Genomic DNA, 22,024 nt, shown 5'->3' on the forward strand with positions numbered 1-22,024 from the left:
CATGAATGCAGAACATGTGCTTGGCCCAGTTGGAACGACCAAAGGCTCCAAACGGTTGGCAATTGGCGGGGTGGAACTGCAAGTTGCCCTTGCGAATCACACTATTTGCAACACATCAGTCAGCTCCAATACGCCTCGGGCTTCAGAAGAGAGAAGCAGGTCACTTACTACTTGTTTTGCTTCGTGTCGAACTCCCCCTTCTTCCATACCGTCAGGTTGTACTCCTTCCAGCCGCGGACCATGCTGCCGGTGAGCCCGAACCGGTAATTGTCGACATTGCATGCGCCGGTGCCCTCGGCGAGCTGGCTGCTGTTGCCGAAACACATAACGTCGACCCCCGGGAGCGTGAAGGTGGCGAAATCGATTGCGTCTTTGACATTGTCGTAGATGGTGAGTGGCCCTATGTGATAGCGCTCCACGCGCGGTTCTGGTTTATGGTCGGGACTGATGATGGCGGCGGCGCCGCCGAGGAGCGCGAGGACAGTAAACAAACGCATTTTGATGGGGTTGGAGGAGGTTCTGGGGATTGCAGCACACGCCTGTTGGTTATATAGAGATTCATAGGGCTGGGTAGGGCTTCCATGGTTGGTGCGGCCAAAAGTCGTTGGCGGCCATACCCAACCAGCCGTGGCACCATGGTCGTCCGCATATCCAATCCAATGCTTGGCCAGCGGCATCTCCACTCGTCCGAACCAGTGTGCTCTACAACATAGTCTGTGCAAGGGCTCTTCGAGCCACCTGGCCATAGCGGGGCGGAAGTTGAGGTTGAGAAACGACAAATACGATTCTTAACTTGGTGATGTATTGCTTGCTAGCTACTAATGCAAACCCACCTCCTCCAACTTCCTTACTAGAGGAACATGGTGATTCTATGCGCCCAATGGCAGACTTTGCTTGGCATTCCGGCCTTTGTGTAGCAGGTGAGGGGCCCGATATCCGACACCGAATCGACAGTCCGGTACTGGGGACTATTTGCAGCAAAATCCGTCAGCTTCCACACGCACGGCCTCGCTCCTCCCGTCCCCTCCCCTCCCCTCCCCGAGCAATAGGGAACGAGCACGTCACTTACTTCGTCCCGACCGCTTGAGCCAAGGTCAACTTGTAATCCCCGGAGCTGGGAAACTTTTCGTGAGTGAGACCGAACCAGTACGTGGTCGGCGTGGAGCTCTCGGTGTTTTGGTCGCGGAAGCATTGCACAAGGGTGTTGTTCTTGAGGTCGGCCTCCTCGCCTTGACAATTGTACTTGGGCTTCTTGGGGTCGTCGTTCTCGATCGTGAAGCGAACGCTACTCGTTTGGTCCCCCTCCGTCCAGAGCCTCCAGTCAGGGACGCTGACACGATGGGTGGGCTTGACGGTGGCGGCGCTCGCCGCGGCGGCGCAGAGGAGGGCGATGGCGGTAGACAAACGCATTTTGTTGAACTCCGAGAAGGGAGAGAGGGCGAGTGTTGGGTTACAAGTAGTACGGATGTTAGTTTTTATAGACTTTTCGAGGCCTGGTTAAAGCACTAAGGATGCATTTGGTAATATCGCGAACCGTGCGTGCGGCCACGTGGGAACGACCATTTGTAGACTTTTTTGGGTCGTTGGTCTTAGCACCTTGTTAAGGCAGTGCCATGGCCGTGCATGAAGCCCAGAAATCCGATTTTACTACCGCTTCTGGGCAAAGCCCGCCGCTGCTACAATGCGAGAGATTCGTGATGCCCATCCATTCCCATGTCTCAACATTTGGACATGTAAGGCTGATAAAAATACTTTTAGTCTGTAAACCAGAGCGAAAGATGTACGATTCTGAGTTTTCTCGCCAGTCACGCGGCCGTACCTGGTGCCAAGGTTTGTCTCTTCAATGTTCTGCGAGAAGGGACTTGGTAGACCGTATCCATGGTACGCTGGCCACCCTGACCGCCCGCAAAACGTGGGCCGCGGAGACGGGAGGTTTTCTTCCACACAAGCAATCCCGCAGATGCAAGTATGAACAAGGGGCATAATCTCACCGAATCGAAGCCGATGCTGGCGACGCGCGACGAGCACAGCAGCAATACAAGTGATTGCAGCTTTCGGACATCCCGATGGATTGACGGAAGCTTTCCTAGGCATGCTGATCCGAGGAAGCTGATCAAATCCTGGTTTGAAAGGTTGTAGTAGATCGATGAATTAGGAAAGACCAATAGAGGATAACTGATACTCTGCGAATAGTAGATCTGAGAAATTAGAGGGAGCAGAGACGGGTTGGAAGGAAAGGTATTAGTGCATTCAACTTATGCTGAGGATTCCACTCAAACCATTATTTCTTCCTAAAGTACTAACCCGACTGAAAGCTTGGTCCAGGCGTCCCAATCCGAAAAAAAAAAAAAAAGGTCGTAAAGCGTCATCTATCACTAGGTGCTATCATCTACTTCACTTCTCTAATCTCTCCGCGTTCCTCTTTCACGCGCCAACCCAGACCCTGGCCTCAAATGGTCTCAACACACCCTCAACCTCATCCGCATAATTACCCACCACCAACCTCTTCCCCTCCTTCCCCGGCAACTCCACCGGCACCTCCTCCCCTGTAAAGTTCAGCGCGACCACAGCACTCTGTCCCTTCCCCACCTTCTCAAACACAAACGTCTTCTCATTCTCCAGATCCCAAATCCTCGTCGTCCCATACACCAAACTCGGCGCAAACTCCTTCCGCAACCTCAACATGCGCCTCCAAAACGCCAACACGCCATCCTTCCTGGCCAGCTCCCTCTCGACATTCACCTCCCTCCAATTATCATGCACGCGCATCCACGGCTTCTCGGCCGTCGTAAATCCCGCCTGCCTCCCGCCATCCCACTGCATCGGCAACCTCGCATGATCCCTCGCCAAATGCTGCAGCGCCGCCATCGCGCGCGGCATCCCCTCCTCTCTCCCATACCTCTCCTCCATCCACGCCGCGAAGTTCCTGCTGTCCACGTCCTTGTACTCCTCCAACCCCCACTCCCGCGGCGCATTCACCATCCCAATCTCCTGCCCCTGATACACAAACAGCGTGCCACTCAAACACGCCAGCATCACCGCCAACATCATCGCACTGCGCGTCCTCACCTCCTCCGTCGCATCGCCCCCGAACCGCGACACGCACCGCGCCTGGTCATGGTTCTCCATGAACGACGTCGTCCACGCGTCCGTGCCGTCGATCAGGTCCTGCGTGCGCATCACGGCGTCTTTCAGGTCCCGCAGCGTCCATGAACGAGGGGCCGTGTCGAAGCGCTGCACGGCGCCGAAGCCGACGTCGACGACGTCGAACATGAAGGTCATGTCGAGCTGCTTGGCGCGCGCGGAGACGTAGCGGAGGACGTGCGCGCGCGAGTGCGTGTGCGGGAGCTCGCCGACCGTCATGGCGCGGGGGGAGGGGTATTTGGAGAGGATGCCGTGCATTTCGGTGAGGAATTCGTGCATGCGCGGGCCGTTGCAGTAGAGTGCGGATGCGGGTTGGTAGGGCGAGTGCGGGTCGGTGATGGGGGCGTCGGGGTAGGTGGGGGGTTTGGAGTACATCTGCGGGGGGAAGGCGTTAGTTTGGTGGGTTGCCGGGAGTGGTTGGAGCGGTTTCTTTCGGCACCTGGAAGGGAGGAGGGGAGGGATGCGGGAATGCTTTCGTCGTCACGAAAAGAAGGGAAACTGCCAACGTACGTTCACCGTGTCGACGCGGAAGCCGTCGATGCCCTTGCGCAGCCAAAACTCCATGGCGGACTCGTAGATGGCGGCGCGCGTCTCGGGGTTCTCCCAGTTGAGGTCGGGCTGCTCGGGGCAGAAGAGGTGCAGGTAGTACTCCTGGGTGGGCTCGTCCCAGGCCCAGGCGCTGCCGCCGAAGTTGCTGCGCCAGTTGTTCGGCGGCTGGCGGCGGCCCTGCGCGTCGAGCTTGGCCGGCCGCCAGACGTACCAGTCGCGCTTGGGGCTGTCTTTGGATCGGCGCGACTCCTTGAACCACGCGTGCTCGTCCGACGTGTGGTTGATGACCAGGTCCAGCAGCACGCGCAGCCCGCGCTCGTGGCTGGCCGCGATGATGCGCTCCATGTCCTCGACCGTGCCGTACGGCGGGTACACCTTCTCGTAGTCGGAGATGTCGTAGCCCTGTTGGCATGTGAGGATGGCGCTCGGGATGGGGACAAGGGGTGCGCTTACCATGTCATGTTGAGGGCTGTCGTACATGGGACAGATCCAGATGGCATCTACGCCGAGGGATTTGATGTAGTCGAGCTCGGAGAGGATGCCTGGTAGGTCGCCCAGGCCGTCTCCATTGGAGTCTTTGAAACTCGCCGGGTAGATTTGGTAGATGGCAGCATTCTTCCACCAGGGATCGTCGATGATGGTCATGATTGGGCGTGGTTCGGTCCGTGTCAGAGGGCGTGTGTGGCGCCTGCGAATTAGGCGAGGTCGCGGGGAAGGTCAGCTATTGCGGGGATGTGTTGAAGCCCCGGAGAAAATATAAAGGCGCGGACAATCAGGTAAGAAGTCCGGCGGTGATGACCCCGACAGCTGGGAGAGCGCGATAAAAACTCAGGAGCGGGACCGGGGAAGCTAGGCAAGGGCCAAAAGCAAAAAGAGGTGGGTGGCTTGATCCTCAGAGAGGTTGGAATCGCCGTCCTTTATGGCCAGTGTTTCTGGTGGTCGGAATTGGGAAACCGCGATGCTCCGCACAACCGTTCCACTATCGCCTGTTTGCACTACGCAAAGCGGAAGCTCCAGAGGAGATCCAGGGCGAAGCGGGGACGACGAGGGTCTCCCGTCCGGCTCTCATTGGCGCAGTGTCGGTCCGACATGAGATGGGCTCCGAACCGGCGGATGCGGCGGCTGCCATTTGTCCAATGTCGGGCCGGGATCGGTGTCAGCGCAGCTTCTCCGCGCTCCCTCCGCAAATCTGGGGTAACTCCACGCCAAGTCACGCCCATTCCAGGCGAACAGGCGGCTCTTGTGACGCCTGCCGCGCCTTCCCGCCCGGTGCAGGCCTTAGCAGCCAAGCACAAGAGCATGGGCTGCTGCGTCGTTGACGGCCTATACAATTCGCTCAATCTCGGCCCGCTCTAGACTGCAGCGGAAAAAGCGGGCGTTTTTAGCCTCTCTCCCGCCCTTCTAGAGCCTTGTCGTCCGGTGGCGATCCGCTTCCACGGGCTCCATCACGGCCGTCCTACCCAAACCTGGCAGCTGTCGCTAAACACCATGCGCCGCCCTATATAGTTCCCCGGATTCCTCGCTCTGCATTGACTCCTGCACTCTGCAAGCTACCACCTCCCTACTCTGGCCGAGCTCTATCAATTCTCCTATCTCTTGCACTCGATCAGTCTTCGCCAGCATGACTGCCCGCCGGGAGAGCGCCTCGGAGCCCAAGGTCGTGGCCATGGGTGCCGACGAGATCCGCCAAATGTCCGTCAGCCACACTCACCTCGAGGACCTGGCCCGCGATGCCGCCAATGCCACCCATGCCGAGCAGAAGATGAGCCTGTGGCAAGGTTGGTACCATCACACCATCGAACCCTTCACCGTGGTCTGACCATGACGCCACAGGTCTCAAGACATACCCCTACGCTGTGGGCTGGTCCGTCTTTTTGTCGACGTGCATTGTCATGGAGGGGTTCGACAAGGTGCTGATCAACAACCTGTATGCCTACGGGCCTTTCCAGAAGGCCTTTGGCGTGCAGCTGCCCGATGGCACCTATCAGCTCACTGCCGCGTGGCAGTCGGCCATCAGCAACGCTGCGCTGATTGGTGAGATCTTGGGACTCTTGGTCAACGGCATTGCGGCCGAGCGGTTCGGATACAGGAAGACCATGATCGCCGCGCTGGCTGGCGTCATCGCCTTCATCTTCGTTGTCTTCTTCGCCGAGAACACCGTCACTCTACTCATTGGCCAGATCCTGTGCGGGATTCCGTGGGGTGAGTTTCCCAACCGCCGCTCACGTATCACTTGACTCTGACCAAACCATCCCAGGCGTGTTCCAGACCATCACCACCACATACGCTGCCGAAGTGTGCCCCGTTGCCCTCCGCGCGTACTTGACCACGTACATCAACCTCTGCTGGGTCATCGGCCAACTGATCGCATCCTCGGTGCTCCGCGCCATGCTCAGCCGCAGCGACAAGTGGGGCTACAAGATCCCCTTCGCGCTGCAGTGGCTGTGGCCGATCCCCATCATCGTCGGGCTGTGCTACGCGCCGGAGTCGCCGTGGTGGCTCATCCGCAAGGAGCGGCGCGACGACGCCAAGAAGGCGCTGCTCCGGCTCACGTCGTCGGCCAAGGACCCCAACTTCAACGCGGACGAGACGGTGGCGATGATGGAGCTGACCAACGAGCTGGAGAAGGCGCACTCGGCGGGCACGTCGTACAAGGACTGCTTCACGGGGACGGACCTGCGGCGCACCGAGGTGGTGACGCTCACGTGGGCGATCCAGACGCTGTGCGGGGCGTGCAGCTTCATGGGCTTCTCGACCTACTTCTACCAGCAGGCGGGCATGAGCACCGAGCACAGCTTCACCATGTCGATGGCGCAGTACGCGCTCGGGGCGGTGGGCACCGTGTCGTCGTGGGCGCTGATGGGCTGGTGCGGGCGGCGCACGCTGTACCTGGGCGGGCAGGTGGGCATGTTCGTGATGCTGGCCGTCATCGGCTGCCTGGGCATCGTGTCGCGCTCCAACGCGGCGGCGCAGTGGGCGGTCGGCAGCTGCCTGCTGGTGTACACGTTCATCTACGACGCCACCGTCGGCCCCGTCTGCTACTCGCTCGTGTCGGAGCTCAGCTCCAACCGGCTGCGCGCGAAGACGGTCGTGCTCGCCCGCATCCTGTACAACGTCACCGGGCTCGTCAGCAACATCCTGACCCCGCGCATGCTCAACCCGTCGGCCTGGAACTGGGGCGCCAAGACGGGCTTCTTCTGGGCCGCGTCGTGCCTGCTGTGTTGTGTGTGGACGTACTTCCGGCTGCCGGAGCCCAAGGGCCGCACCTACGCCGAGATGGACGTGCTGTTCGAGCGGAAGGTGTCGGCGCGCAAGTTCAGGACCACGGTCGTGGACCAGTTCGTGGCCGGGGCCGGGTCCACGAGCAGCTCGACGGTGGACAAGCAGGAGGTGAAGGTGCAGGTCGAGAAGGTCGAGCACGCGTGAGGTGGATCGAAGTGGTGACGAGTCAGCCGAAAACATGATTTGACGACGGTCCGCGGCACAGCGTCTTTGCTTTTTTCTCTTTTTTTCTCCTCATAATCTATATCACTATAGCCCTATTACTCCGTAGAGTGGGTCCTGCTGTTTCGCCACTCTCCAACCTACTTTGTAATCCACAGCTGTACAGTGATCGGAGCCACGTCCACGCTCAGGGGCTGATGCGTAAGCCCACCACCGGAAGACGCGGATGGTTCTCATTAACAAGTCTGGCAAGAGTAGACTCCTGTGCAAGTAGCTGTGCCGTCGAGTGCAATGCGGTCCTTACCGGTCCACTAAATCCGCGCGCCTATTTTCGGTGATGGCTCCCGATGCGGGCTGCAGGGGAGCAGGCCACATGTGAAGGCTTCGCATGACAGCAGCCCTAGACCGGGCGGATCGAGTGTCAGGAGACGAGAGATTTTCCCGCTGCAGAGACTCCAACACCCATTGTGCAAGGCACAGCCGAGGCGTTTCCCGGCCGGGTTAGCGCAGTGCGGGAGCAGCCCTGGGAAGGAATGCCAAGGATGACGCGCGCTATTTAACCCACCTGCCAAAACCCTTCTCACCACCAGCCATGCTGCCCCACATGTGTCAACCATGGATCCCGCCGCGGCTGCCAACCAACGACGCTCCCAGCAGGCCTGCGATGCGTGCCGCCGCCGCAAGGTCCGCTGCAACGGCCAGCCGCGCTGCCAGCAGTGCTCGCATCTGAACCTCAAGTGCATCTACACCTCGCCCACCCGGGGCTCCTCCAGGAAACATGCCCAAGGCAGGGGTGCCGTCATCCAGTCCTACCGCAAGAGCACGAGCAAGTCGCATTCCCCCAACACGCCCCTCGAAGTCGCCCCCGCTCCAACCCCCGCGCCCACCTCTGCTCTGAGTCCAACCTCGGCCACGACTCTTGCCATCTCTCGGCCCTCTGCCACGGGACATCCGGACCCTTCGTTCTTCCTCGACCTGCTTCCCGAGTACCTCTCAGACGTCTACCCCGTGAGTCCGGTCGTCACCGAAGCCGACGTCCACGCCTGCGTCCAGCGCATGAATACGGACGACGAGGCCATCTCCTTCCTGTACATCTTCGCCGCCGTCACCATCAACCTCGCCCGCGTCGACTTCCTGCAATGCATGCCCGGCATCCGCGAGCAGATAGCGACCCTCGTCCAGCGCTGCTTCGACCACCGCCCGCGCTTCCACCTCGCGCTCAAGCCGACCCCGCTGCAAGTCATGACCAGCATCTTCATCGAGATCTGCCTGATGGGGCTGCAGCAGACGGACCTCGCGCTGCTGCACCTGCGCGAGGCGCAATCGCTCGTCAAGATGATGCACATGGACGACGACAGCGGCGCGGGGCCGTTGAGCAGCCTCAGCGCCTCCGAGCGGGCCAAGTGGCAGCGCGCGTACTGGGAATGCTTCATCCACGAGCGCTTCTCGGCGCTGACGGACTGGGAGCCGGTGCTGCTGGACCCTTTGCCGGGCCCCCCGGCGCACGACCCGTCCATGTCGCCGGCCATCCAGCACGGCTGGAACTACATCATCCAGACGTTTTTGCTGATTGACCGCCAGTTCGTCGACTACTGGCGCGGCGACCGCTCCCGCATCCCGTCCGCCTGGATCAACGCAAAGCACCGCCAGCTCGACGACGAGCGCTGGCCCCGCTCCGAGCTCGCCGCCCTCCCCGCCATGCAGCAGGCCGACATCCTCATCACCCGCCAGTGGCTGCGCACCATGCTGTGGCAGATGGCCATCTCGAGCGTGCTGCTGGCCATCGACGTCCCGGCGGAGCTGCCGCAGCCGCATCCGCATCCGCCGTGCCCGTCGTCGTCGGCGTGCGGCGCGCTGGAAGATGGCGGCGGCGGGGATCCCGGTGCGGAAACGCACCACCTGTCCCTCACGATGCCGCTGCGGCTGTCGAGCGAGCTGCGCCTGTGCATCACCCACCTGTCGCCCCAGGCCGTCGGCATCCACGGCAGCGGCATCCTGCACAAGCTGTTCGAGATCACGAACTCCATCCTCGACGTCGTCATCAACCTGCCGCAGGCGCCCACCGAGGACACGCTGCAGCGCGTCGACGACGTCTTGTTCCTGAAGAAGTTTCTGTTTTCCTTCCCCCGCATCGATCCGAAGCATAAGAGGATCTTGAATCAGAAGTTTGAGAAGATTAAGGAGCTGTATCCGGGCATGGAGGAGATTCAGATGTTGGTTGCGAGTCCGTTGAGTACGGTGGCGTCGTGGGGCGAGTGAGGGTTGCGGGTGGGGTGATGGGTATGGGGAGATGCCTCTGTCTTTTTATCGTCTGTGTTGCTGTTGCTGCTGCTGCTGCCTTTTTTTTTTTTTTTTTGGGTGGAATGGTTACGGATGAACCTCCTGCGTCGATGGGAGGTGGGAGGCAACAATGCACATACGGGAGGGGCGCACTTAGAGATGTATCTAAGCTTTGACGACAAAAACAAGCAACACATTCCTGATCCAAACTTCGTCTGTTCGTTCATCTGTCCTCCGTCCAAATAGCATCACCCGTTGTCTGATTACCCGGCTTCCGCCTGTTCTGTCTGAGAGTGAGCTCAGCCTTGAGATGTGAATATCTTGGTCATGGTCACAGGCGCCCGTCTTGGTTCATATCAGGATCGTTGCACATGATCAGCTGGGCACATGTTCTGACAAGAGGCAAGACAAACTAAAGAGTTTACAAGATTTCTCTTCGGCAACTTTCTCCTTCTGTTCATCACGAAAAGATTTCCACAGTCTGTTCGCATCGAACAAGAAGCGGGCAATCGGCACTTGCGGTTTGGGGCGCTTCTGCCAGGGCTTAGTTTTCCGAAAGAGGTTTCCCATTTGCACGCCCTCACTAGTAAGCCAGCGAGAGATGATGATGGTGACGATGATGGTGATAATGATACTGATGTGCAAAAAAACACATCATGCTGATGGGCTCCACATCTGATCAACGCTGACTCAGGTACATCACGGAAATGCTGAACACGAGGAATAACCTATGCCACCAAACCCGCGAGGTTGCATATGGCAATTATGGAAGGAAGGGCCGCCAGTGTACCATCCGTTGAGGTTCGGATATATTGAATATCCATGCTTGATACGCGTATATGTCAACCAAATAGTACATTACTTTATATACACTTCGGTTGGCAGCATTTCTAAGGCATCACATGCCCCCAGGCTGTCAATATCAGATGGCCACGAAGCGTGAATCTCATCGCGTGCCACAGTGAGCATCCAGCTGCAGCGATTGGAGCTCAATGCCTAGGATCACCTGAGTACATTTTCCACAACAATGGGCAACGTACGGAGAGCAAATGCATATAAGCCATATTCGTCAGCTTCTTCCTCACTCGCCTCAATCGCGTCTCTGTGTAATCATCGCACTACCAGGGAATCCTTGGAAAAACTACTTTTCCTGTCGTGGCTCGTTTCGCCAAAAGCGAGTTTGCAAGATCAGCAGGCCTCGCGCTGAAAACCCTGAAGATTATAATGATGACGCTCGTCAGCAGTGCTACATGACATTGGTGTTCGTATTTGAACGACCATAGTGCTGACGAACTACGAAATGATGAGCAAAGCATGGAGTTGTGTCATATCTTGGCGAGACTTCTGTATCTTGCACATAATTCGGAAGAACGGCCGCGAACCACAGTAACGTTGCAGTCTCTGTTTGGACTGTAAGTTATGAACCTTTAAATAGGAGTGGATTGCACGAGAAGAGTTCACAACAGAATCCCAGACAGTATTTATGCAGAAACAAGAAAGCCATCTACGTCACGCGCCCCATGCCCCAGAAAGCACCCAACGGGAACCATCCAACCAGCTCACGAACCACCCCTACGCAGCCGCCGCCGCCGCCGCCTCCGCCTCCACCCCCATCTCCCCCGCCTTCTCCAACCTCTCCTTCTGCGCCACCCAACACTTCACCATCGCCTTAATCAACTCCTCCGTAATCTCCCTCCCCTGCACCACATCCACCTCCTCAGGACACGCAGGCACATGCAAAAACAGCACCGGCCTCTCGACCTCGCCTTCCCTCTCACCCTCCCTCTCCCTGGCCCAAAACCACGCCAAGCTCGTATAATAGCTAAACCCGCAAAGATACCCCCCCACACTATCGTACGGCCGAATCTCCACTCTCCTCCTCCCCCCTTTCCCCTCCCCCCCGGCCTCCTCCGCCCCGTCCACCACGCCCTCCACCCCCCCATCAACACAGCCCCCCCGCCACCCCTCCCACACCCCCTCAAACCCCAACCCCGTCTCCAACCGCTCGGGAAACGCGTCCGGCGGCCACTTCGCATCGCTCTCCGCCACCGTCCACCGGCGGGCGTCGACGTCGGCGTTGCGCGCGTACCCGCCGCCGGCGGTGCGCTGGGCGCTGCGCTCGACGGCGAAGAAGTCGCGGCCGGCGGCGAGGCCGATGTGCAGGACGAGGTCGGGGCGGAGGGAGGAGAGGAGGTGCGGGAGGGCGGTGGCGGTGGGGTGGTAGGAGACGCGGAGGGGGGAGGGGGGGGAGGGGGCGGTGATGGTGATGGTCGTGGTGCGGGGGGATGAGGGGGACGGGGGGAGGCGGAGCGTGGGGGGGAGCGCGCGGGCGATTTCCCATGATGGGTTTATGGGGTGCGTGGTGAGGAAGGGCTGTTGTGGGCGCGAAGGGGGGAGGCGGGGGGTGGGTGGTTAGCTTTGGGTGTGGTCTTTCTTTTTTTTTTTCTTTCTTGAGGGGGGAGGAGTGTGGTGACGGAGGGGGTGGTGGTGGGAGGGCTGGATCGGCACGTGGTGGTAGGACGGCTTCGACTGCCGGTGCGGTGTTTGTGGTGACGTATTGGAGGGAAAGAGTGGAGACGGGAAGGAAACAAAGGCCGGAATCAGACCGACGGGAGATACAAAGTCGAGTCGGAGATGAGATGACTTACACCAAAGCCAGTAACGAGAACTGTGACTTCCCGCTCGCGGGTGTCGGTGGTTGGGGGATCACGGCGAGCGGCATCGACATCGGACGCTGGAATATCTCCCATGGCGGCGCGGGACGAAAACGGTGCTCAGACGTGGAGGCTGGTCGATGCGCAGCAGCAACTCGTACGAAACCGACGATCTGCAATATCCGAAAGCTTCGACTAAAGCTTGGGAGCGGGAAACAACAGAAGCTTCCTGGGGCCGTGGATGGGGCCGCGAATGGGTCGGGATGGGTCGAGACGGGGCTTCGGGGCCGGCTCGGCAGAGGCTCGTGGGCGATTGTGTGTGCGGGCGGCTCGGACGATGCAATTGCGGATGATGGGATGTTGGAGTAGCGACTGATGGAGAAGCTGAGGAAGCGTTGAGGAAGAGGGCAGGTTGGACGACGGCAAACGATACCCCGCGCCATTACTTAGCTGACGGCGGCCATGATCCCACCGTTACGTCCGGGCGCGGGTCCGCCAATCGAAGGCGTCGTTCATGGCTACTCTGGCGACTACGGAGTTAGGTCCCGCGAGTGTAGCTCGGGTTGCTGCTGGGTGTTTCACTCTCGGTTATACAGTGCGGGACAGAGCGCCGCAGTGGTGTGGCTTTGCGCGCGCACGTGAAAGGCGGCGGCTTGGGTTGCTGCGGCTCGCCGGAGGCCGTCTGGGTGCGGGATCCGACGCACATCATCCACGAACACTGACACCTCAATCGACGACGCATCCACTCCCGCCGACGCATCCTCGCACGACGCGCCTCGCCGCCCCGCTCGCTCGCCACTCCCGCGCACTGCCGGCTGCTACTCTCGACCGCCATGTGAACAGCTGCAGACGCGTCGCGACCGGCCGAGCTGGGGTCGGGGGACGAGCGCACTCTCGGCGTCATAGTGCAGGGTGCGCGCCTCCGTACCCCATACCCGCAGCCCTCATCCGACGAATTTCACCAACCATAGCAGACTATATGTCCCTGACCGAGCTCCCTCACCACGCTCCTCGTACGAAGCCCGTGTTTATAACTGCCCATTGCCGCCGGAGCTGCCCTCGTCCACCACACCAGAGATACCCCGCATCTTCTCCAGACCCCTCATTTCTCCCAGCTCCTCCTCCCCGACTCCCGACACCACCCCCAACATGTCGACCGACCACAGCTTCGACATCGCCGTCGTCGGCGGCGGCATCGCCGGCCTCACCCTCACCATCGGCCTGCTGCGCCAAAACGTCAAGGTCACCCTGTACGAGTCGGCCCACGCCTTCGGCGAGATAGGCGCGGGTGTCGCATTCGGGGCCAACGCCGCGCGCGCCATGTCGCTCATCGCCCCCGAGGTGCGCTCGGGCTTCGAGAGGGTGGCCACCTTCAACCAGTGGGACAGCAAGAAGCACGTCTGGTTCGACTTCCGGCGCGGCATGGGCCACGGCGGCAGCCACGCCGACGCCAACCAGGGCGAGCTGATCCACACGCTGCCGGGCCCCGCCGGCCAGGCCGCCGTGCACCGCGCCCACTTCCTCGACGAGATGGTCAAGCTGGTGCCCGACGACGTCGCCAAGTTCGGCAAGCGGCTGGACCGCATCGAGACGCTGGAGAGCGGCGACGTGAAGCTGCACTTTCTGGACGGCAGCGAGGCGGTGCACTCGGCCGTCGTCGGCTGCGACGGCATCAAGAGCCGCACGCGCCAGATCGTCCTCGGCGACGACCACCCCGCCGCAAAGGCCCGCTTCAGCGGCAAGTACGCCTACCGCGGCCTGATCCCCATGGACAAGGCCGCCGCGCTGCTGGGCGACGAGCTGGCCCGCAACAGCCAGATGTACCTGGGCTACCACGGCCACGTGCTGACCTTCCCCATCGAGCACGGCGCCACCATGAACGGTATGCCTTTTTCTCTCTTCCTCCCTCCTCTCCCTCCTCTCCCCGCATCCAATCCACTAACCTCCTTTTTTCTCGCCAATCCCACAGTCGTCGCCTTCGCCAGCAGCAAAACCTGGGACAACCCGTCCTGGGTCATCCCGACGACAAAGGACGCGCTCCTCGCCGACTTCGCGGGGTGGTCCAAGCACGTCCGCGACATCATGTCGCTCATGCAGAAGACGGACATCTGGGCGCTGTTCGAGCACCCGCCCGCCCCGCGCTACACGCGCGACCGCATCTGCCTCATCGGCGACGCCGCGCACGCCACCACCCCGCACCAGGGATCCGGCGCTGGCATGGCCGTCGAGGACGCGTGGCTGATGGCCGTGTTGCTGGGGGATGTCGCGAAGAGTGGTGGTGTCATTCAAGACGCTTTCGACGCTTTTGAGAAGGTGAGGTTGGATCGCACGCATCGGTTGGTGACGACGAGCAATGAGGCGGGCAGGTTGTACGATTTCGAGCTCCCGGGGTGCGAGGACGATGTCGGGAAGATTGCGGAGAATTTGAGGGATCGGATGGGGTGGATCTGGGATGAGGATTTGGAGGACGAGTTGGTGCGGGCGAGGGGCGTGGTGGAGGAGGCGAGGGGGAAGAGGAAGGCGGAGGGGGCGAGTTTGTAGGGTGGCTGGCCTTTGTTGTTGTGCGATATCCTTGAGTTTTTTTTTTTTTTTTTTTTGCTTAGACTTTTTTTGTAATGTCCGAAAGGTTATGATGGGACTTTTTTGTTGCTCACTCGCTCGCTGCTTGGGCTTAGGAGATGTGAGGGGGCATGTGAAATGCAGTGGGAGGAAAGCGGGCGAAGAAAAAGAAGAAGAGGAAACAGGTGTAGATGAGATAAAAGTGAGACAAGATATGCCAGGTTTCACCAGGGTCCCGTCCGTCCGTCCAGTCGGATGATATATGTCGTGAGATGCCGATCTGCTCTGGCGAATGAGGTCGCAGCTGGTGGATACGATTACGGCGTGCCTGACTGGACTGCCATGTTTATGGCCATACATACGTGCGTGCTGTCTGGCTGGCTGCAGCGTCGTCGTGTTCGGCTCGCTCCGAAGCTCCTTTGGGTCGGGTCTGGTCGAGCCTGATTGGATCGGATCGGATTGAATGGGGCAGGTGGTTCGTCGGTCATGGGGTCGTGGGTTCTGGGCGAATGAATGAGTGAGGGGTCTGTGTCTGTGTCAGCTGGGATTGGGCGATGGGGATGCGTGGGAGAGGGTTTAAATAGGGAGTGTGTTTGGTGCGACTGCGTTTCTTCCTCTTCTCCATCGTTGTTGTGGTTCGGTCGGTTGACGCCAGCAGACAACATCCACAGAAAAATCAATTACTGCCTCCTTCTGGGCCGTTGGTATGGTTACTGATATTCTGCTTCTCTTCGCGTTCATTCTCGCGCTATACTTGGAGAGCTGGCGTTGAGCTCGTCTTCGGATTCAATGTGGCTGCGATTCCTCTGCATGGATGAATGTTGCGCTTCGCCGTTTCTTCGTGTTGATGCTGGACAGCATCGACGATTGAGCTTGCTCTTCACGCTGACTTCTTGTTGGCCAAATGGGATCTTGGAGTGCTTGCATCGCGCAAGCGCCGCCGCACCCGGGACGCCAAAGTGATTCCCGGATGACGTGATTGTGGAGAAAGTCAACGTGAATGTGGTCTGGAGTGAAGCTTGGGTTCTCGACGCCGAAGTTGGTTTGCGGAAAATATGTGCACTTGTGTGGTGCGCTTTATATCCGGACCATCCTCGTGTTTGGACACTTGACATGAGCAAGCGCGCACGTGCAGGGCTTGGGGATGAGGTCAGCAGGCCACCTGGGACTGCTTGTTCCTGTTTCGTGTTTTACCTATAAAAAGGTCTCGCTGGAGGCTGGGATAGATTTGGTCAACCATCGGATTTGATTGTCTGGCAGTCATTCCATTTTTCGGTTCAATGCATGAAACGAGAGATCAACTGGGGAGGCCGTTGTCCTGGGAGAAAACTAGCTCATACCGCTTGTCTGGCTATGGTGAGTCTGGATCCCTGATACTCAGCATTCCCCATGGTTGATGATCATCAGCTTCATCACTTCTGCACATTGGGGATGAGCATATGCATTTACTAATCAGCGAAAAGGCATGTAAAAATATCGGAGACAACCGTGGCTTATCATTCCTCCACCATCATCATCATTATCATCATCATTATCATCATCGCCGTTTGTTGGAGATACTTAGTAACTAAAACCGATGAAGATGCTCAAATGTAGTGTTTAATGGGACAAGGCGAATGCTATTTTCTACGGTTTAAGTTTGGAGTGGGACACCCAGAGTCACACCATCGACTAATACGCTTTTTTGCACCTTAATTCCATTCCTCAGACTAATTACATTTATCAGTTTCGGAAGCTATTTAAGTTCTTATATGTGACTTTAAACGAGGTTAAGATGTTCGCCTATCGCAAGATTGCGCATTGTATCTCCTTAATCGGCATGATCTACAGACACATCCACTAGCACTTCCACTGGCGTGTTTCGATTGATCTAGAGGTGAATATCTAAGAGATGTAGTTGAGAACATGGTGAATTGACGTATTTATAGAGATTTGAAATTTGGTCTACGCCCAGGTGTTTGCTCCAAGTGCCCAAATAGGAAGAACAGGGCTTGGGCGGTTAAAATATATGCGGACTGCTGTGGTACTGGTGAACGTGTTGGCGGATGACGTCGACAAAGTAGATGGTCGCGGTAGTCGTTCATTGCGACGTCGGGACCATGAGACTTGTCAAACTTTACGGCTTCTAAACAAGTGGTTCGACTTCGACTCATCTCAATAGATGGGGCTAAGAGAAATGCATGACTGGAATCGTTGTCGAATGATTCGCGCCGATAGTGCCTTTTCTATTACGGAGGACGTCATGAGCTATGACTAAGACACAGCCCTCCTTTGCCCCGTCGGGGAACAGGTTGGAGAGACAAGGTTGAGCTGCTATCTACACGTGCGGTCATGATCGACCATTGCCGTCGGGCAGCGCTTCCGATCAGCGGGAACTCGATCCCCCGCAGCCAAGGTTACGGTATTACTGTCCGGACCACGACATGACTGGGGCGATCTGCTGTCTGTCACTTGAACAAAGCCTGCTTTCTGTGGAGCCACCCATAGCCACTTGTGGGGATTATGGATGCCGTTGTTTCCGCCCCTCTATTCCCGCCTGGATATCACCCGGCGAGCCAAGCGTATTGGGGCCGAGACGGGCTTTGGGCCTCCGCTGGCAGATATGAGAGGCCAGCGCGGGGAATTACCGAGGAAGCCACTTTTTCAGTCCCAAGAACGGTGAAAGAAGAGATGCGCCGTAGTGCTAATGGATTAGAAGGTCGATCCCGTTGGTATCGCAACAAAGAGGACGGGTATTTGAGATATTCATCTGTACGTGACTGCGAATAGCTTTAGCTATCTCACCTTGTTCAAAAAAAGAAAAAAAAAGAAAAAAGGTCAGACCGAACTCGGATGTTGTTCAGTCAATGCTCCGGAAATGTGGCGTGCGCGAAGAGTGGGCGGCGGCGAGACTCCCGCTTCCTTCGCAACCCAATTTCAACCTCCAACGTGCACACTCCACATCTTGCACAAACAGCACACTTCGTTTCTGCAGCTCGCTGCATGGCTGACGCTTCTCCGTAGAAGTGTTGGCTTCCGGGCTGTCTTCAGATGCCCGAATTGGGGACCACCGATGCAGGCGGGGCAATTCGCATCCATCTCGAGAAACCGTGAATCGGACCCAGATCGCGCTTACTTGAATGACTAACAGCAGCTAGATTGTCAGTCGACCCCACCAACTACGAATCGGAAAATAGACTTGGCGGTGATAAGAACGGGGTGACTTCATGCCCGATCTTCCTGGGCAAGATGCCAAAAGTGGGGATGGGTCGCGGAGTGTTATCTGCAGCCTTGGCCATAAGCGTTCGCCATCTCCGGCCCGTATCAAGATCGTCAAGGTTATATACACCTCCAACGTTGCCGGTGTGCACCTCACCGCGCGCCTGCTTTTCCTCTTCTCTTTGACATCCTTGCTTCCACCATGTCGGAGAAAAAGTCCAGTCTCGACATTGCGCAAACGCCACCTGACCGTGGGGTCGGAGATGCAGAGGCAATCGCGTATGACAAGGAGGTCGAGAATGACTTCGAAGTGTTCAAGAAAGGCGAAGGCGTCGACTTCAGAACGGTCAGCTGGGTGAGTAACAAGATGCTCCCGTCCAATCCCTCAAAACGGAGACTGAACCGAACGCCAACAGGTCAAAGCAACAGTCATCTTCCTCAAGATCATCTTCGCCACGGGCGTCCTGTCCATCCCGACGGCCATGTACACGCTCGGGGCCGTCGGCGGCGCCCTCTCAGTCCTCGGCTGGGGCGCCCTGAACACGTACACGGCCGTCATCCAAGGCAACTTCCGCAACAACCACGGCCACTGCCACTCCATCGCCGACATGGCCGACCACGTCGGCGGCGTCGTGTGCAAAGAAATCGTCGGCGCCCTCTTCATCATCGCGTAAGCCAACACTCTGTCCCCCCAAGCAACCACCACCACCACCACCACCACCACCCACACTAACCCCACCGCCCAGCTACGTCCTCTGCGCCGGCTCCGGCATCATCGGCGTCTCCACCGCCCTCAACGCCCTCTCCACCCACGCCGCCTGCACAAACTACTGGGCGCTCATCGCGACCATCGCCATCATCCTCCTCGCCTCTGTGCGCAAGTTCGAGCAAATCGCCTGGCTCACCTGGGCCGGCTTCATCTCGATCCTCGCCGCCGTCCTCACCGTCGTCATCGCCGTCACCACGCTCTCCCGTCCCGCCGCCGCCCCTCAGTCCGGCCCCTACGACCTCGGCTACCACGCCATCGCCTACCCGTCCTTCGCCGCCGGCATGGCCGCCTCCGCCACCATCTTCGTGTCGTCGGCCGGGACCTCGGCCTTCCTGCCCGTCGTCAGCGAGATGCGGGCGCCGCGCCGCGACTACCGCCGCGCGCTGCTGTCCTGCATGGCGCTCGTGACGGCCATGTACCTGGCCTTCTCGCTCGTCGTGTACCGCTGGTGCGGCGCGTGGGTGGCTTCGCCGTCTTTGGGGTCGGCGGGGCCGACGGTGAAGAAGGCCGCGTATGGCGTCGGCCTCGTCGGGCTGGTTGTCTCGGCGTGTTTGTACCTGCACGTCGCCGCGAAATACGTCTTCGTGCGCGCGCTGCGGACCTCGCGGCACTTGCAGAGCGATACGCTCGTGCACTGGGCGACGTGGTTGGGGTGTGTGGGGGGGCTGGGCGCGGTGAGTTTTGTCCTGGCGCAGAGCATTCCGATTTTTAGTTATATATTGGCGTTGACGGGGACGGTGTGTTTTGCGCCGTTGGCGATTAGCTTGCCCGGCTGGTTGTGGCTGTTTGATCATGGCGAGTGGCGGACCGGGAAGGGGTGGGCCGCGGCGGCGTGGTATTGGTTCCATTGGGGGTTAGTGGCGCTGGGGCTGTTCTTTTTGGTGGGCGGCACGTATGCGGTTGTGCAGCAGATCATTGACGCGTATGCTGATGGGACCATTGGTGAGTTGCTGCCGGACAGCCCGCCGAGGCAGACGTGTCCTGGGATTGGAGAATGTTGCTAATGATTTTTTGACAGGCTCGGCGTTTTCGTGTGCGGACAATTCGGGGTCGACGTAGGGTGAGCTGGTGAGTGCGTCGTGTTCGGGCTGTGAGGAAATCTTTGAATCGCTTGTTTGGTGAGTGAGTGTCGAAGCACCACTACTTGAGTGTACGGGAAAGATCCAATTCTTTCATTTACACGTGTGAGGTGTCAATGCAGCAGACGCTGTATTTGTATGGAGACCACAATTGTTTGAAAGCTGGTCACCTTGCCTCGACGCACTCAAGGAGCCAAGAAGCTGGGTAATACAACGAGTTGTTCTTGATTTGAATTGCCGATTCCTATGTTCCTGATGAATACTAAGAATTTGCCCGTCAATCCACCTCTGGCCTTCAACATCGCGTGAGTCAAAGACAGCGTGACCGGCATCATCATGATCCTCCGAGGTCTCATGCTGTACTTTCTGTCACCCGTAATGTGACTTCAAACATCAAGGACTCATCTTTCAGATATTTCGGTAGGGTCATATCAACGAGCCGTTCCCCTGGGTGATTCAACCGTTCTGTAATCGTCAATGCTCCCAGTTGCGGAGTATACGTGCTTTTCTCGCGAATGATATGCGAAATCCAGTCAAAATCGGCCGCACTCCATGTTTCAGTGCCATTGGAGTTCCGATATCGATGGCTGGCTACCTTGTGAATGTTGGTACGGAATACAATCTAAGCATAGTTAGTTTGCAAGAATCATATTGAATTCGCGGAGATCTCACCTCCAGCTCCTCGAGGGAACGTGGCAAACGGTCTTTAAGGAGGGCTTTCTCGGAATACGGCCGGAAAAAACACTCTGCTGGTATCTCAAGTTTTCGGAGCTTGGAAAAGGTCTGCAAGTTGATGCGGGTGCCGTTGTGAAAATGTAGCCCGGTCGAGTTCGGCCCATCATATCTTCCTACGGCCCAAAATTCGAGGCCAGAAGAGACCATGCAGAGCTCCTCAAGAGTCTCACACGCCTTTTCCAAGGATATTCCTGCGCTGAGTGGGTCCAGGATCGCTTGAATGTTGTATTGCCTGCTCCTCACGGTGCCTCCGAATACATAGGGGCCCAAAGCTCTGGGGATGCTGATTTTGAGCTTCTTCACCCCATTTGCAATCGTCAGAAGCCAATCAATTTGCTCGTTAGTAAGAGAGCACTGTGACAGATCCAACGCCGGTAACGGGTCTGTGCGTGGCCAGTACTTGCGAGTAGGTATTTCCAGTATCCAGGTCATCGCAACGATGGATTCCATTCCTGGCCGGCGGATAAGATCGACGAGGTTTTCCAAAGGCAAAAAAATGTCTTTCATCTCGACGTGGGTAAGCTTTGGTAAAAAGCCATGTTGCAAACCATTAAGCGTCGGGAATTCATGGAAATACTTGGGCAAGAATTCCACGTCCGTATTGAGACGCAACGACGTCAATTCCGTCAAACCTGAACATTTGACGATGTCAAATGCCATATCAGCGATGTAACGATTTTTTGCTCCAGGTTTTTGGGGAATTCTGTTGATATTGAGACTTTTGGCCATGGAAGCACGCTGAAGGCATCTGGCGTCGGCTTCTCCGAATGGTCCACGATTACATAGGCTCCAATAAGCTTCATTGATGGTTTGCATCCTTTCCGCAAGGGTACCATCCAAATTGATTGTGATGTCATGTCCCAAGACCAATGGGTCTTGTTGCTGTGCGGTGTGCGCCATTGTTGCTTTTGAGAGAGCTTTGGGCGACTTGGGTGTGGTCTGCGAGCTGAAAGAAAGTGTGAAGTGGGATACGCGAAGTGGGTAAAGATTCGATACCGGGGTAGCGATACTGGACGACAGTAGACGATGATGATAGGGAGTGCTGCGGCCGCGGCTCGAGAAGCTTTAGCTGGCTGGCATACATGCAGACCGGGAAGGAGCCACCACCAACACTGAAAAGCGCAACCACAGAGTGACGTAGGAAGAACACGCCCGTCCCGCGGCCTCATACGCTCTTGCAGAAACAGTCGCATCGTATCGCCGGCGAATGCAAGAATCCCCCGCGCAACTGATCCCCTCAACATATGCAGGATGTGGACATGGGCTGAACTCCTTCGAGCGGACTTCTCATCGAGTCTCGCTGTTTTCCTTTTGCGCAAAATTCGTATGACGGCCACATCCTCCTCCTCCTCTGTCATCTCGCTCGCATTTCCGCCGACCATCCAAGCTCACCGCCGCCCCAGAGTTAGTCCCTATTACGTCTTGTCCGCCCGGTCCGCCGTTCGTCTCTTCGTCAGTCACGCACCTCCCTCGCACACAACCATCCATCACAAGAAGGAGTGACTGTGAAGCAAGCAATGGGTATGGGCATGGACATGGACATTGCCGTGAGTATGGGACATACAGTTTGGCCGCCAGGTCGCATTTTGACGGGCCGCTCGTGGGAAAATGAT

The 22,024-nt window shown here is 57.9% G+C and overlaps 6 protein-coding genes across 6 annotated transcripts; 4 read left to right on the plus strand and 2 right to left on the minus strand.

The window, feature by feature from the left end:
- Positions 1-167: 167 nt before the first annotated feature.
- Positions 168-1,410, minus strand: SLS55_005867 (uncharacterized protein; the record flags this gene model as incomplete). The annotated part of the gene is made up of 2 exons (XM_066777308.1): positions 168-519; positions 1,070-1,410. 2 exons carry the CDS (start codon positions 1,408-1,410, stop codon positions 168-170), a joined length of 693 nt encoding a protein of 230 aa, XP_066633150.1.
- Positions 1,411-2,424: 1,014 nt separating this feature from the next.
- On the minus strand, positions 2,425-4,338 carry SLS55_005868 (uncharacterized protein; the record flags this gene model as incomplete). Its single annotated transcript, XM_066777309.1, has 2 exons — positions 2,425-3,519; positions 3,655-4,338. 2 exons carry the CDS (start codon positions 4,336-4,338, stop codon positions 2,425-2,427), a joined length of 1,779 nt encoding a protein of 592 aa, XP_066633151.1.
- A 976-nt stretch (positions 4,339-5,314) lies between these two features.
- SLS55_005869 (uncharacterized protein) lies at positions 5,315-7,119 on the plus strand (the record flags this gene model as incomplete). Its single annotated transcript, XM_066777310.1, has 3 exons — positions 5,315-5,471; positions 5,527-5,895; positions 5,951-7,119. The coding sequence occupies 3 exons, from the start codon at positions 5,315-5,317 to the stop codon at positions 7,117-7,119; spliced, it is 1,695 nt and encodes a 564-aa protein (XP_066633152.1).
- A 633-nt stretch (positions 7,120-7,752) lies between these two features.
- On the plus strand, positions 7,753-9,396 carry SLS55_005870 (uncharacterized protein; the record flags this gene model as incomplete). The annotated part of the gene is made up of 1 exon (XM_066777311.1): positions 7,753-9,396. One exon carries the CDS (start codon positions 7,753-7,755, stop codon positions 9,394-9,396), a length of 1,644 nt encoding a protein of 547 aa, XP_066633153.1.
- Positions 9,397-13,220: 3,824 nt separating this feature from the next.
- SLS55_005871 (uncharacterized protein) lies at positions 13,221-14,612 on the plus strand (the record flags this gene model as incomplete). Its single annotated transcript, XM_066777312.1, has 2 exons — positions 13,221-13,953; positions 14,041-14,612. 2 exons carry the CDS (start codon positions 13,221-13,223, stop codon positions 14,610-14,612), a joined length of 1,305 nt encoding a protein of 434 aa, XP_066633154.1.
- Positions 14,613-18,030: 3,418 nt separating this feature from the next.
- SLS55_005872 (uncharacterized protein) lies at positions 18,031-18,502 on the plus strand (the record flags this gene model as incomplete). Its single annotated transcript, XM_066777313.1, has 2 exons — positions 18,031-18,183; positions 18,245-18,502. The coding sequence occupies 2 exons, from the start codon at positions 18,031-18,033 to the stop codon at positions 18,500-18,502; spliced, it is 411 nt and encodes a 136-aa protein (XP_066633155.1).
- Positions 18,503-22,024: the final 3,522 nt, after the last annotated feature.

This window comes from Diplodia seriata (assembly GCF_021436955.1).
Source record: "Diplodia seriata strain FDS-637 chromosome Unknown scaffold_5, whole genome shotgun sequence".
Classification (NCBI taxonomy): domain Eukaryota; kingdom Fungi; phylum Ascomycota; class Dothideomycetes; order Botryosphaeriales; family Botryosphaeriaceae; genus Diplodia; species Diplodia seriata.